Source organism: Triticum urartu, chromosome 3 (genome assembly GCF_003073215.2).
Source record: "Triticum urartu cultivar G1812 chromosome 3, Tu2.1, whole genome shotgun sequence".
NCBI lineage: Eukaryota > Viridiplantae > Streptophyta > Magnoliopsida > Poales > Poaceae > Triticum > Triticum urartu.
In genome coordinates, this window is record NC_053024.1 from 996,617 (window position 1) to 1,013,020 (window position 16,404).

General features: G+C 41.6%; 1 protein-coding gene across 1 annotated transcript; it reads left to right on the forward strand.

Annotated features, from left to right (window-relative positions):
• The first annotated feature begins 707 nt into the window (after positions 1–707).
• LOC125547437 (probable O-methyltransferase 2) lies at positions 708–2,052 on the forward strand. The gene is made up of 2 exons (XM_048711301.1): positions 708–1,361; positions 1,535–2,052. The coding sequence occupies exons 1-2, from the start codon at positions 723–725 to the stop codon at positions 1,832–1,834; spliced, it is 939 nt and encodes a 312-aa protein (XP_048567258.1). The 5' UTR covers positions 708–722; the 3' UTR covers positions 1,835–2,052.
• Positions 2,053–16,404: the final 14,352 nt, after the last annotated feature.

The window sequence follows — 16,404 nt, forward strand, 5'->3', positions numbered from 1 at the left end:
CACAACTACATTTGTCGAACTAGCCCTGTTCTCATTGTAAATAGCACACAAATCCGTCGTAGTCCAAGTCCTGGCGACGGAACTAATTTTTGATCTCCTTTCAGTTTGCAGTGAGCAGGGCCGGCCCTGGGGCATGGGCAGAGGGGCGGCGGCCCAGGGCCCAGGCCGAAGGGGGGCCCATGATGTGTATACATATAGAGTATAAGTAAAAAATAGATAACGAAAAAATTGTGTGGAAAATAAATGAGATGTGCTTGGCCCGATCAGGTAGCTAGGTAGAAAGTCAAAAAAAAGGTAGCTAGGTAGAGATTAGCGAAGCATCAGCCACGACGGCCGCACAGCGCACGCGTATACATATGAAACAAATTAATTTGAAGATCTGGCTTGTGCCTTCAATCGTCGGTTCGTCTTTCGTCGTATCGTCGGCCCGTCGCTCCGCCGCTAAGCACCTTGGCCGCTTGTTGTCGCTGCTGCGCGCGGCAGTTCGGTAGACTGTTGTTGCGCTGTGCGGCCGTGCCGGCAACCCGGCCATCCGGCAATAGGTTAATACGTGTATGTGAGCGTCAGGACAGTACGTATCCACGACTCCTGATCCATTCATCGATCCCTCAATTTCAGTAGTTTCTTTACTAGGTATTCAACTATCCATCTGAAGTTTCAAATTTTTTATGTATACTCTTCTACATAGTATACATTCAACCATCCTAATCTTTAATCATTCTATGTCCATATCTAGAGTTTCGATCATCCCCGCAAGCAAGCAGCCGTTCCTCGGCCGCCTGATGCGCGCGCTGGTCACCTCAGGCGTCTTCGCCGCCGGCGGCAAGGACGATTCGGGGGCGGAGCTCTTCCGCCTCAACCCATTGTCCCGCGTCCTGGTGGACGATGTCGTTGCGGACGAACACCACAGCCAGACATCCTTCGTGCTCGCCGGCACGTCGCCGCACTACATGGAGGCCGCGCTGGGGATGGCCGACTGGTTCAAGAAGGACGTCACCGGACCGGTGCCGTCGGTGTTCGAGGACGTGCATAGCGCGTCGCTCTTCGACGAGACCACGGCGGCCTTGGACCCGGAGCTCGACGCGCTGGTCACCGAAGGTCTGGAAGCCCACGACAACCTGGGGATCGGCACCATCATGCGTGAGTGCCATGACCTCTTTAAGGGGCTCGAGTCTCTGACAGACTGCTGCGGTGGCGATGGAAAGACGGCGAGGGCCATCACCAAGGCCCACCCGCACGTCAAGTGCACCGTGCTGGATCTCCCCAAGGTGATCGAAAAGACTCCATCTGACTGTGTGGTCAACTATGTCGCCGGTGACCTCTTCCACACCGTCCCAAAGGCTCAGGCCGTGATGCTCAAGGTACGTATTTATTTTTTCTTGGATGGGAACGGTGACTTAATTTTCATAGTACTATTTTACTACTGAAAACAATGACCAAATAAATTTAAAAACTTGTGGTATAGAAATGATAGAATTACATAGTCAACTGATTGAGAGGATAACTGGGCTATATATATACTCTTTGGACGTAGCTTGTGCTGCACCACTGGAGTGACGACGATTGTGTGAAGATCCTTACCCAGTGTAAGAATGCCATTCCTTCCCGTGAGGAGGGAGGGAAGGTGATTGTCATTGATATTGTGGTCGAACCATCACTAGGGCCTGTCATGTTTGAGGCCCAGACTCTCATGGACTTGCTCATGCTTGTGTTCACTAGAGGCCGTCAACGTAGCGAAAATGACTGGCGTGAGCTCTTCATGAAAGCAGGGTTCACCGACTATAAAATTATCAAGAAACCCGGTGCACGAGGTGTCATTGAGGTCTACAAGTGAAGCCTTTCTCGAAAGTTTATCCAAAAGGCGTACTCTGAAGTACCCTTGCAGTGTGCTTTGTTTATGTGTGGATGATGAACTCCAGTGAATAAAAATAAAGGGAGTTCCTTATGTTTGCAAGGATATTATCATGTAACAGTGACAAGCTTGTAATTTCTATTATCTTTAATTTGTATCTTTCCCTCTTTGAAGTATTAAATAATAAGTCTGTTTGTGTATGTATGTTGATATAATGAGTGTGTTTCTTTCTCGGGTACATGCTAATTATGCTTCCAAATACGAGCCGTTGACGGAATAAGTATGACCGGCATGAGCTCTTCAAGAAAGCAGGGTACAATATTGACTACAATATTATCAAGTGGGAGCATGAGATGTCTTCCATGTCTATCAATGAATGGTTTCACAAAAGCTTATGAAGTTTGTCCAGCAAGACGTACTCTTAGAAACCTTTGAAGTTTTCCTTTGTTTATATATGGATGATGTGATCTGATGAAGAAAGTTAAATGGAGTGCCTTATACTCGTGAGGTTATCATCATATAACTTCTTAGTTGACAAGCTTGGATTGTTTTTAGTATCTGTGCATCATTTCTTTCTAGAAGCACTATATGATCGGTCGGTTTGTGTATGCATTATTGTGTATGCTCTACCAGGACCTAAATTGATGTTTGATATAAGAGAAAGTCCAATGGCCACATACTCTCGAAAGAGAAATATATTTTACTTTTGTTCACAAAAATATGAGAAGAATATTGGGAAAAGGCTACTCATATCACAAAGATCCACGAAGTTCATTATGGCTACTGGAGTCCTTCCCTTGTATTCATCAACCAGTAACATGGGAAGGCAATGATGTAACCAAAAAAATGATAAGAGTTGTTTAGAGAGACACTATGGTGACGAATGTGTTTGTCTTCAAGTTTTAAATCTGATATTTAATGCTTTCGTTTAATTGCACTGGTTGAGTTCCGTTACCTTTTCAGGTGCATTAGTACATATGTGACATTTTAGTGATATTATCCTTCTTTTTGCGGAAAGTTTCCATGGTCATATACTTACTAGACTCAGCCCTTACAAAAATATGAAATTACATAAGTCCTCCGAGAAATTCGTGCAGTCTTTCTTCTGCATCCACCAGCGGTGCTTCATGAGTGATATGTCTCCAACGTATCTATAATTTATGAAGTACTCCTGCCCTGTCTACAATAATTTTGTATGGTTTTGGTGCACTTTTATATAATTTTGGTAACTAACCTATTGACCTAGTGTCCAGTGTCATTTTGTTCTGCTTTTCGGCTATTTTTTCTTTCGCGGAAAATCCATACCAAACAAAGTCTAAACGCGATAAAAATTTACTGTGATTTTTTATGGACAACAAGAGACCCACGAAGCATCGAAGGAGGACCATACAGAGTTCAGGGGAGTCACAGCTCACTTGGTAACCCCCCCCACCACCACCACGCGCCATCTGAGCTGATGGGTCCCACAAGACACCCCCCTGACATGAAACCAACGCCAAAAATTCTTATAAAATCGGGAAACCCCAGAAAGAAACCTAGAACTTCCACGCTGCCGCTGCAAGCCTCTGTACCGAACTGATCTCATCTGGAGACCTTTTCCGGCACCCTGTCGGAGGGGGAAATCATCACCGGAGGCCATCTTCATCATCCCGTTGGCCTCCATGACGAGGAGGGAGTAGTTACCTCGGGGTTGAGGGTATGTACTAGTAGCTATGTGTTTGATCTCTCTCTCTCTCGTCATATTGATAGGGTACGATCTTGATGTACCATGAGCTTTGTTAATATAGTTGAATCATATGGTATTCTTCCCTCTCTATCTTTGTTGTGATGAATTGAGTCTTGCCCTTTGAGGTTTCACTATTATTGGATTAAATATTTTGAATTTGAGATCACTTGATATATGTCTTGCATGTGGATACCAGTGGTGACAATGGGGTATTCTATTAAGTCACTTGATATATGTTTTGGTATCAACTTGCGGATTCCTGTGGTGACATTGGGGTTATCTAGGCACATAGGTTGATACACGTTTTCATCCTACATTCTCTAGTAGAAACTTTGGGGTACTCTTTGAAGTTCTTTGTGTTCGATTGAATATTATGAATCTGGAACTATTTGATGCATATCGAATAATTGACTCACGGATACTTGTGGTGACATTGGAGTATCTAGGTGACATTAGAAGAAAATATGTATCACCGTCTCTTCGCCGAACTAGTGCACCTATACAATTTACCATTGTATTGGGAGTGTTGGGGACACAAAAGATTGCGGGGTTGTTTGAGAGAGATCATCTTCATCCTACACCTCCCACGGATTGATAAACCTTAGGTCATCCACTTGAGGAAAATTTGTCGCTGTCCTACAAAACTCTGCGTTTGGAGGCCCAACAGAGTCTACAAGAAGAAAAGTTGCATAGTAGACATCAAGCTATTTCTGGCGCCCTTGTCGGGGAGGTGAGTGCTTGAAGGTATATCTTTAGATCTTGCAATTGAATCTTTTAGTTTCTTTTTTTCACTAGTTTGGTCTATAAAAGAAAAGTACAAAAAATGGAAATGAAGTTGTGCCAATTTGCTTATCTTTATAAAGTCTTTCTAGAAGATGATGGATCAAAAAATTGTGCGAGTAGTAGAAGAAGAAGAATTCATCAAAATGTTTGGCATAAAATCCTTGAATAACAAGAATGATTGAAATGTTGTTAGTATGGTTTCTATGAATATCCATACTACCAATGATGACTAGTAGAATGCCCATGCGTTGTTACGAGCAAATGATGGTAAATAAATTAAGGGGCAACTATACCTAAAAATAGTTTCTTGTGCCCACCACTTTTATTTTTACTAGCATATCAATATCCAACGTTTAGGAGTATGCCACCAAATGTTCATCTTCCTCCCACACCATCTTCCTCCTCTCCCATGACGTCTCTTCCTCCTTTCCCGTGGCCTATGCAGGCCTAACCCCCTGCCTCCACCCTCCGCGGTCGCATGCTATTGCTTCGCTTCCCTCCCATTGACCTCCCCCATCGTCATCTTGCCCCCCCTATTAAGTTTCAGACTCACTCTCACTGGCTCCCACTCGTACACGGATCAGCATCGCTGTCCCCACCTTCGGCCTCATGCAAAGCAAAAAGTGAGTAACGCAAAAAAAGGGCTTGTGAGATTTTGCAAACCCGATAAAGCAAATAACGATACTTTCAGATACGTACTTCGCGTTGCAAATTTATCATCATAAGTGACGAATCGATGAACAATTATTTGATGTCACAATGATGTAATTTGTCCTTCACCTGAAGGTCCACATGAAGCACAGTCTCTTCTATCATTTTCTTTACCAAATCAATTACATCCCATGTTCCTACAAAAAATGGAAGTGATTGTACAAATTTATCAGTTACTCGTGTCTAGTGGCTAGTCCTCTTTGACACCAGACTACACCAAACATTGAGCTTCACAATAACCCCAACAATCATCCTAAATGAGTTTACCATCTTCCTCGACAACAATTGTGTGGAGCTGCCAAAGTTACGGACTTAAAAATTACAATGGCATGAGCATTGATGGAAAGGGAATAGTTGCAACACGATGGTGATCTAACCTTGGGTCGCAACTTCACTTTCATCCTATGCCAACTCCTTTGGTGTCTCCCTCCTTTCTCTCAGCTTCATCGCTTCCCTCCCTCCTTCCACATTCCCCCACCTTTCTCCTTCACTTGTTGCATCATCTCCATCGCTGTCTATCATTCGTATCCCCTAGCTCGCTACCATCATTTCCTCCTACTCTAGCTCGACAAGTGTGTCTCAACATCACCTTCCATAATGCCTAGCACAACAACAACAACAACAACAAAAATGGACCACCTTCGTGACGAGTGAGAAACTACAACAATTAGGAGTCACCATTGCCCTATTGAAAGATATTTTATGTTAAGGTCAAGCAAAGTAGCAGAAAAACATACACAGAAACTTGATAAGTTCAAAGGCAAATAAACAACATTATATGAAGTTCACCATCGTTTGGAAATCTTTCTTTAACTTTAGCAAGTCTATGGAAACTTGACCATGGATGCATTCCTAAAAATGAAACATGTTCCAGCATCACCATCAGCATCCCTCGATCAACAACTTAGCTACACAAAATGTGTATAAAAAAAGTTAGCAATTGTTCTATTGTTTGACTCGAAAACATAACAAGAAAATTTTCCTTGCAAGTAGGTTTACCCTCCTTTGAAAAAATAAACTACAAACAGCTCCATGTCTAAAAAATGGGATGGGAGGTCCATTTAATACAAATGAAGTTGTACAACAAGTTATTCTCATACCTCTGTACAATCTGCAACCAACCGTAAATTAACTTTTTCAAATGATCGAAGTTGTACAACAAGTTATTCTCATACCTCTTCTTATTGACTTTGAACTGAAAATCAAATTACTCGTCTGCTCTGCCACACGCACCCTCGCCGCATCTTACCATGGACTACCCACGGGGATAGGCTAATGAAGATCCTAGTGATGCCAAACATGACCTGCCGCCGCCGGAGCCGACGGGCAACATGTAGTTGCACTACCAGAACGCGCCTGTACTAATCTATTCTCTAGTACCATCACCATAAGAAAACTATCGTCAGGTTCAGAGAGCATACCAAAACTGAGTTATGAAACAGAAATAAAGAAAAAACAAATCAAACCACTATTAGGAAATTGCATGTGCGCGCCTGAAACCACATCGTTGTTCCGGTCAGAGTACTGAACATGGAGAGCAATATGCACTCTGCCTGCTAAATGAGGTACACAAAATGAATATCCTAACAATGATGAGAACTTTTGAAAATCGCTAATGAAATGGGTTAAGATTGTAAACTATGTGAGGCGTGGTAAAAATTCACAAACGGAGTGAGGTATACGTACGACAGAGTATAATATGTGAGTGGTAAAAAGATGCCTCCATTCAACACATGGATTAGTAGTTATAACAGGGACATAATGTGATAGCTTATTATCTGAACTAAAAAATCTTTGCCGCCACCTAACTATAAGCATGAGCATCCTATCAAAATAAGAAAAATTGTCCAACAACAATAATCAAATAAGGTATGTCATTAATCGGATGTAGGTTTACGGTGCTGCCGACAATAACTTTGCGCTAATGTGAAACATATCAAGGTTTTTCCCAATGGAAATATTCTGCAATTGTCAAGGATAGGTAGAAGTTACAATAAAAGTTTAGTTTACCATACAACAAGAACACATATCTGGCAAAATTCACTCCACTAAAAGGCACATTTTCACCAGGCACATTTTTTATGTCCATCTACGTGAGTATGAATGTAGTGTAAAATGTAGAAAAGTGTCACCATCTGTCCAAACAAATATGTGGTACCGATCAACTACAATTAAGATAAAAGTTGAGAATTGTCTTAGTCGTTTTATACCTGAAGCTACAAAACTATCAATGCCTTTATAATATGTGTGCGCCTTTGTGGCGACGAAAACCTGCAATTCCTCATGGATACATTGATCATACATTCATGTTACTGTGGTAGAAGAAAACACTGTGAAGTGCAGCATATCCACAACAATTCAGACAAGGGTCGCCTCCAGGCCACTGCATCATTTGTGGCCATGCTGTTGACAGTGCACGTGCATGCAAATTCAGATATGACGACTCATAAATGATCCATTAATTTCAGATATCCACTAATCATACCAGCTCATCGGGAAGGATCCTCCACAAATATGAAAAATCAGGTTTCATCGCTTATCAGTGTATCCTCTTGAAAGAAGTGTTCATATCATTCGTCAGAACAACCTTCAATCAAACGGTGAACATTGTAAGGTAGAAATAACCAACTGACTAATTATTGATAAGTTTGCAAAATGTGTTTTGAGTTTTCCAACCAAATTTCATTGAGAACCTTCTCTCTCTCTCTCTCTCATGTCGTGGTGTCCTCGTGGCGCTCTTCGACATCCTCAACTCTCGGGTCACATCTTCAGCTCAAGGCCTAGACCTTATAGTGCAAGGTCGGACGATGGCATTGATCTTGCATCGCTTCCCCTTCCGAGTGTGTCATCTTGAAGTTTGTGTTACCTTGGGTGCTTTCCTGGAAACGAGACTTGCACGATATCATGTCCACGGTGGAGCGGTGTGGGAGCTGGACGAATGAAGCATGATGATGGACATGTGCAAGATAGTGGCATTGTTAGGCACCGAGGCGGCGTCAACGGATGGCTGGCCTGGCAAGGATGGTACGAATTTCTTTCCTGCAGATGGGTCAACGTTCGATGGTGGCGGCGGCTGCTAAAGCATGTGCATGTGGTGTACGCTTTGGGTTTGCTGCATTGGGTGTATGCTCCTGGTACGTCATGTGGGCGGATCAGTGGTAATCCCGATTCTAGATGATGGGAAGAACCGCCCCGAAAACTATCCTCGCAGGTTTGGCTAGTGTATTTAATTTGCAGTTCATAATCAGAATATTTGCACTGCTTACAACTCAATCTTGTTATCTCACCGTGCGCAAACTAGAACAGAATGTTCATTGGTATTGACAGGCCGTGTTGCGTGGACAACCAATATGGCGATAGTGTCACGCAAGCAAAGTGTATACTAGAGCTATGTTCGAGCAGTTCAGACGAATCCTAATCAAAGTTACTGCATACAATGTTACAAAGGTTGAGAAGATGAAGAAGTATGTGACAATGCACAACAATGCGGTGAAACGTGAGAAATGGAGTACAGTTGTTTATGAGGTAACAATCAAGGATAAGGTTCGGAATTCGTGTGCGAGTGCGGACAGTTCGAGCATTAGGGATGCTTTGCTACATGTCCTAAGGGTAATATATATGCCTTTTAACTATCTGCGGTTTGTGTACAGTGCGAGTATTTTTGTTTCAATTATAGCTTGATATGTTCAGATAGTTGGTGTACCCTCTTTAAGACATGCATAAGTATTTCACATGCAGGCATTCGACTCTATACGTGCAGGCTATGGATGTTGTTAGGATGTGGGACGCTAGCACTGTAGCATTTGCACATGTCCGTTGGCTTGAAAGCTCTAATGGTGAACGCTGCCGCTGAAGCGTTGGAGCACATGTAGGCTGGCCTTAAAGTAATGGTGAGTTGTGCACCACTGACAGAGAAGAGGGATGGTCTCGGATTTGAAGACCATCAGGTTGTGATCGCTGCAGGCAGGTTAATTGGGAATGGCAACCTTGCAGTCCTGTCAAGTGGTGGTGCAACCCAGGAACATAATTTGGGTGGTTCCGTGAGTGTGAATGCACTTCAGGGGCTAGCACCTCCGGACAAGCAAAGGGGCAGGCCAACAAATAGTCATGAGAAAGCATCGGATGAAGGTCTAAGCAAATGGGCTAGGTTTTGTATCATATGTCATCAAAATTAGGGACCAACGCCCATCAATATTATCATAGTTCTTCTCTTCTCGTCTTCGGATAATATTAAAAACCCCTCCAACTAGGATAGGAAGACTTTCATCCCCACAAATCCGAAACAGATCAGTTAGAAAGTCAGGTTTTAGTTTGGGTTTGGCCGCTCCATACACAGCCACCAAAGACCACCGGAACCCGTCTAACTTCGATCTCACCCGAAACTTAACCGCAAAATCCCCCCGAACCACATTAAGCACTTCTAGAGTTTCGCACTTAACCCCTAGCTCTCTCTCCCTCCCTCTCTCTCTCTCTCTCCCTCTCCCTCCCTCTCTCATCCCATTCACGTGTTTGAACTTTTATAATCTTCTGCATGGATTGAAAAAAGATGCAGCTTCTGAACTAGGATAGGAAGACTTTCATCCCCACAAATCCGAAACAGATCAGTTAGAAAGTCGGGTTTTAGTTCGGGTTTGGCCGCTCCATACACAGCCACCAAAGACCATCGGAACCCGTCTAACTTCGATCTCACCCGAAACTTAACCGCAAAATCCCCCCGAACCACATTAAGCACTTCTAGAGTTTCGCACTTAACCCCTAGCTCTCTCTCCCTCCCTCTCTCTCTCTCCCTCTCCCTCCCTCTCTCATCCCATGCACGTGTTTGAACTTTTATAATCTTCTGCATGGATTGAAAAAAGATGCAGCTTCTGAACTAGGATAGGAAGACTTTCATCCCCACAAATCCGAAACAGATCAGTTAGAAAAGTCAGGTTTTAGTTCGGGTTTGGCTGCTCCATACACAGCCACCAAAGACCATCGGAACCCGTCTAACTTTGATCTCACCCGAAACTTAACCGCAAAATCCCCCCGAACCACATTCAGCACTTCTAGAGTTTCGCACTTAACCCCTAGCTCTCTCTCCCTCCCTCTCTCTCTCTCCCTCTCCCTCCCTCTCTCATCCCATGCCCGTGTTTGAACTTCTATAATCTTCTGCATGGATTGAAAAAAGATGCAGCTTCTGAACTAGGATAGGAAGACTTTCATCCCCACAAATCCGAAACAGATCAGTTAGAAAGTCAGGTTTTAGTTCGGGTTTGGCCGCTCCATACACAGCACCAAAGACCACCGGAACCCGTCTAACTTCGATCTCACCCGAAACTTAACCACAAAATCCCCCCGAACCACATTAAGCACTTCTAGAGTTTTGCACTTAACACCTAGCTCTCTCTCTCTCCCTCTCCCTCCCTCTCTCATCCCGTGCACGTGTTTGAACTTTTATAATCTTCTGCATGGATTGAAAAAAGTTGCAGCTTCTGCATGGTTTCCCAGGTTATGCATGCAATGCAATGTGTATGGCATGGTTGCTGCTTTGCTGGCTTTCCTTTTGAGTGCTGAAGCCAATGCTTTCGAGGGCGCAACCAAACATCAATAAAGCAAAGATTCCAAGATGCTCCCATGATTCAGGGCTGAGAACTATAGTAGAGATCAAAGGCCATGCCATGCCATGCATGCACAGCCACATCACAAAATGCACGAAATCCCTCCCTCTCTCTCTCACAGGATACTAGATCTAAAAATCAATAGCTACTGGGTAGAAAATTAGCATAAATCTCCACAAACTAAACACTATGCTCTAGCAGCTAAACCTCAGATCCAAATGGTCTAGCTGAAGAAACCCTAGGACACAAACATCTAGCTACAAAGAACATAATCAGGCAAACGCAAGCGGACAAACTAACCCAAGCATCTAACGAGGGAGTTTCAACTAAACCTACACATTACAGCACACAAGGAACCAGCATATCTGAGCAATGGAAAAACAAAAAGGAATCAGGAACAGAGCATACATATAAAGGAACGGGGAGAAAATGAAACCAACCACAATGACATGATGAGCTCCAGATGTCCGACCACCAATCCCTCAAGCCAGCAGCAAAGAGAGATCCAAATTGAAATCGCGATGCCTCTCCCTGTCTATCTCACTGATGTCTCATCGGAGGAAATGGAAAGGGAAGAGAGACAAGGGCCGCTACGAGAAAAATAAAAGAAAAATTTACACTGTTTTGTGTTTGTAATTTGTAATTACACCAAAATTATAGCGTAAATTATAGTGCATATACAATATTTATTATAGTGTAAATTTTGGTGCCTCTCCCTCTCTATCTCACCGATCTCTCATCATAGGAAACAGAAAGGGAAGAGAGACAAGGGCAATTGATTTACATTAGTAAGATTTACGTTAGTAAGTTGAATTACACTAGGTATATTTACAGCTTTACAGTGGAGTTTACCGTGTAAATCAGCAATTGATTTACATTAGTAAGATATACAATTTTTACAGCTGAAATGCTCTGACCCTAAATTCCTCTCATAGTAAGAGAGTGCTACATGGAGAAACCCCCAAAACTATCTAGATAAATGATGTTACCTTAGACAAACCACCCAAACATACATTGGCAAAACCCCAAAACTATCTAGAAAATAATATGTTATTTGACATAGACAAAAACCACTCAACGTACATAGACAAACCCTCATTAGATTGAAATTTTCCATTGTATTGGGTGTGTTGGGGACACAAGAGACTCTTTGTTATTTGGTTGCAGGGTTGTTTGAGAGAGACAATCTTCATCCTACGCCTCCCACGGATTGACAAACCATAGGTCATCCACTTGAGGGAAATTTGCTACTGTCCTACAAACCTCTGCACTTGGAGGCCCAACAACGTCTACAAGAAGAAGGTTGTGTAGTAGATATCAAGCTCTTTTTTGGCGCCGTTGCCGGGGAGGCTAGGTAAGCGGCACTAACACCCCATCAACTAAGCTCTTTTGTGGTGCCGTTGCCGGGGAGGTGAGTGCTTGAAGGTATATCTTTAGATCTTGCAATTGAATCTTTTAGTGTCTTGTTTTATCACTAGTTTAGTTTATAGAAGAAAAAGACAAATAAAATGGAATTGAGGGTGCCTCATATGCTTCATCTTTTTAATGTCTTCCATGAAAAGGATTCCAATAATTGTGCTCAATTGCTAGAGGAAGAATGGATTAGAATGTTTGCACTAAATATTTGAATGATGAGCATGATTGCAATGTTGTTAGTATGAATTCTTTGAATATACTTGATGCTAATGATATGCAAAGCCACAAGCTTGGGGATGCTATGTTTGATGAAGATGATATTTTTTGTCCCCCAAGTTTTGATGAGCAAATATATTATGATGAATGCATGCCTCCTATTTATGATGATTATTGTGATAACACATATGCTATAAAGAATAAAGATAACCATGAAACGTGTCATCATGATTTTAATTTTCAATTGGATTATGCTTCACATGATAGTTATTTGTTGAGTTTGCTCCCACTACTATTATTGAGAATAAATTTGCTTATGTGGAGAGTAGTAAAATTTCTATGCAAGTATATCATGAAAAGAATGCTTTATATGTTGGTTATATGGTTGAATTTATTCATGTTGCTACTGAAAATTATTATGAGAGAGGATAATATGCTTCTACATATTGCAATAATATCAAGTTTCCTCTCTATGTGTTGAAAATCTTGAAGTTATGCTTGTTTTTCTTTCCTATGCTAGTTGATTCTTGTTCCCATAAGTTGTTAGCTCACAAAATCCCTATGCATAGGAAGTGGGTTAGACTTGAATGTGCTAGTCATATTCTTCATGATGCTCCCGTTATGTTTCATTTCTTATCTTTTATGTGAGCATCATTGAAATCATTATGCCTAGCTAAAAAGGCATTAAAGAAAAGCGCTTGTTGGGTGACAACCCAATATTTACCCTTACTGTTATTGTGTGTCCACATGATTAAGATACCGTAGTAATCATGTTTTATAGCTTTTTTCCAATAAAGTGTCAAGTAATACTTTTAGGATATCCTACGATGATAGTTAATTTAATCTTGCTGAAATACACAAACTTTTGCATGCACGAAAACAATTTTCATAAATCACAGGAACATGCTTTTCAGTTGATACTTTTTTCAGAAGATTAATAAATAAATTGCTTCGGACTTCCTAGTTTCTCAGGATTTTTGGAGTTACAGAAGTATTCGAAAGTTACAGATTGCTACGGACTGTTCTGTTTTTGACAGATTCTATTTTTTGTGTGTTGTTTGCTTATATTGATGAATCTATGAGTAGTATCGGAGGGTATGAACCATAGAGAAGTTGGAATAGAGTAGATATTACACCAATATGAATTTAGAATGAGTTCGCAACAGTACCTAAGTGGTGGTTTTATTTTCTTATACTAACGGAGCTTACGAGTTTTCTGTTGAGTTTTGTGTTGTGAAGTTTTCAAGTTTTGGGTAAAGATTCGATGGACTATGGAATAAGGAGTGCAAGAGCCTAAGCTTGGGGGTTGCCCAAGGCATTCCAAGCTAATATTCAAGGACAACCAAGAGCCTAAGCTTGGGGATGCCCCGGAAGGCATCCCCTCTTTCGTCTTTGTTCATCGGTAACTTTACTTGGAGCTATATTTTTATTCACCACATGATATGGGTTTTGCCTGGAGATTCATTTTCTTTTATTTTATTTTGCTTGATGTTTGAATAATATCCCAAGATCTGAAATTCTTAAATGTTAGAGAGTCTTCACATAGTTGCATAATTATTCGACTACTCATTGATCTTCATTTATATCTTTCGGAGTAGTTTGTCATTTCCTAGTGGGAATTTTTGTTATAGAACTTGGCTTGTATATTCCAACGATGGGCTTCCTCAAATGCCCTATGTCATCATGAGCAAGCTAGCTGAATGCGCACCCACTTAGTTTCTTTTGTTGAGCTTTCATACATTTATAGCTCTAGTGCATCTGTTGCATGGCAATCCCTACTCACTCACACTGATATATATTGATGGGCATCTCCATAGCCCGTTGATACGCCTAGTTGATGTGAGACTATCTTCCTCCTTTTTGTCTTCTCCACAACCACCATTCTATTCCACCTATAATGCTATGTCCATGGCTCACGCTCATGTATTGCGTGAAAGTTGAAGAAGTTTGAGAATACTAAAGTATGAAACAATTGCTTGGCTGAAACTGTGGTTGTGCATGATTTGAATATTTTGTGTGACGAAGATGAAGCATAGCCAAACTATATGATTTTGTAGGGATGAACTTTCTTTGGCCATGTTATTTTGAGAAGATATGATTGCTTCGCTAGTATGCTTGAAGTATTATTGTTTTTTATGTCAATATTAAAATTTTGTTTTGAATCTTATGGATCTGAATATTCTTGCCACAATAGAGAAGATTAGATTGATAAATATGTTAGGTAGCATTCCACATCAAAAATTCTATTTTTATCATTTACCTACTCGAGGAGGAGCAGGAATTAAGCTTGGGGATGCTTGATACGTATCCAACGTATCTATAATTTTTGATTATTCCATGCTATTATATTATCCATCTTGGATGTTTTATATGCATTTATATGCTATTTTATATGATTTTTGGGACTAACCTATTAACCTAGAGCTCAGTGCCAGTTTCGGTTTTTTCCTTGTAAACAAAGAACAAATACTTGCAACCCGACGTGTGAAAGGGCTTGTCAATCCCTTTCGGGTAACGGCGCCGGAAATTGGCACGTGGACGGGAGAAAATTGTAGTAGATTGATAGATGCAAATAATGGCAAATAAAATTCAGCGAGGTATTTTTGGGTTTTGATAATATAGTTCTGGAAATAAAAGATGCAAAGAAATAAAATGGCAAATAGCAATATAGATATGAAAATATATGATGAGAAAATAGACTCGGGGGCTGTAGATTTCACTAGTGGCTTATCTCAAGAAAAATAGCATACGGTGGGTAAACAAATTATTGATGGGAAATTGATAGAACTTCAAATAATCATGACGATATCCAGGCAATGATATTATATAGGCATCACGTCCAAGAATAGTAGACCGACTCCCGCCTGCATCTACTACTATTACTCCACACATCGACTGCTATCCAGCATGCATCTAGTGTACCAATTCCTCCAAAAAGGATGTCTAATATCCCATTCATAAAGAAAGATGAACTCGGGTCAGATTTTTTTTTTGCGCAGAAGGCAGATTCAAAAGTTGATGCACTTATCGGATGTTTCCCGGAGTTTGGACGGTCGAATCGAGCAAATTTTTTTAGGGGTGAACGATATGGGAATTCCGTAGCCGATGAACGGTAGGATTTTCCAACCGATGTCCGAGCTGGACCTCTGGCCCTAAACTCATCCAGATTCCCATCCAGATTCGACAGGGCTCCGGTGTATCGGAGATGGCCAGAGATTCCTCCATCAGAAAGTGGAGATATTATACATGGTTGTTCTAGACTCAATTCCACACAATTCCAGCAAAGCAATTATCATAGTGACGCTCAGGGAGACGGGAACGGCAAAAATAAATCTGATGTCCAAAAATATTGTTGTCAATCTGCAAACGAGCCATCTATCCTTTGCGATCACACAATGGAACTCTCAATAAAAGCAATAGTATCGGTGTGAAAACCGAAAGACCTTGGGGTCGGGGGTCCCGAGCTATGGATCTCGGACAAATGGTAACATGAACAAAGAGACAATGTTTTACCCAGGTTCGGGCCCTCTTGATGGAGGTAAAACCCTATGTTCTGCTCTTGTTTATATTGATGAAAACGCATCAAGTACAGAGTTGATCTACCTCGAGATCGTGAGATATGTTCTAACTCTAGATCTAGCTGAATGCGATTGTGTTGAAGTTCTACCGACTAGCCTGGCCTCGGCTTATATAATGTACCGGAGGCCTAGGATAGCAAGAGTCCTAGTCGAATACGTCGGTGGAGAGGAGTCCTTGTCTTGTCATCAAGTCTTGTGGAATCTTCGTTCTATATGTCATGGGTTGTCTAAAGTGGCCCAATAGTGAACCGCCATGGGGGTCCTCGGCCCGATCCACCTGGTCGGGAGATGACATGGTGAGTACCCCCTAGTCCAGGACACCGTCACCAACTAACATACACAACTCCCTCTTGGAGATCATTCATCTGATAATGGACTATAAAATACTAATATATTTAAGAGCATGTATGTTTGTAAATCATGCAGCAAAGAGCTCAAAAAAATCCAAATAGAAATTTAGACATAATCTGATCATAATGTTAAAATTCGTCACACGCTACTAACACACCGAGAATTACATCAGAT

Bases quoted from the DNA above. Each gene is read 5' to 3' on its own strand.
- LOC125547437 (XM_048711301.1), top strand. From the start codon at position 723: ATGTCCATATCTAGAGTTTCGATCATCCCCGCAAGCAAGCAGCCGTTC. The intron at 1,362-1,534 runs GTACGTATTTAT...CTTTGGACGTAG, and splicing joins CTCAGGCCGTGATGCTCAAG to CTTGTGCTGCACCACTGGAG.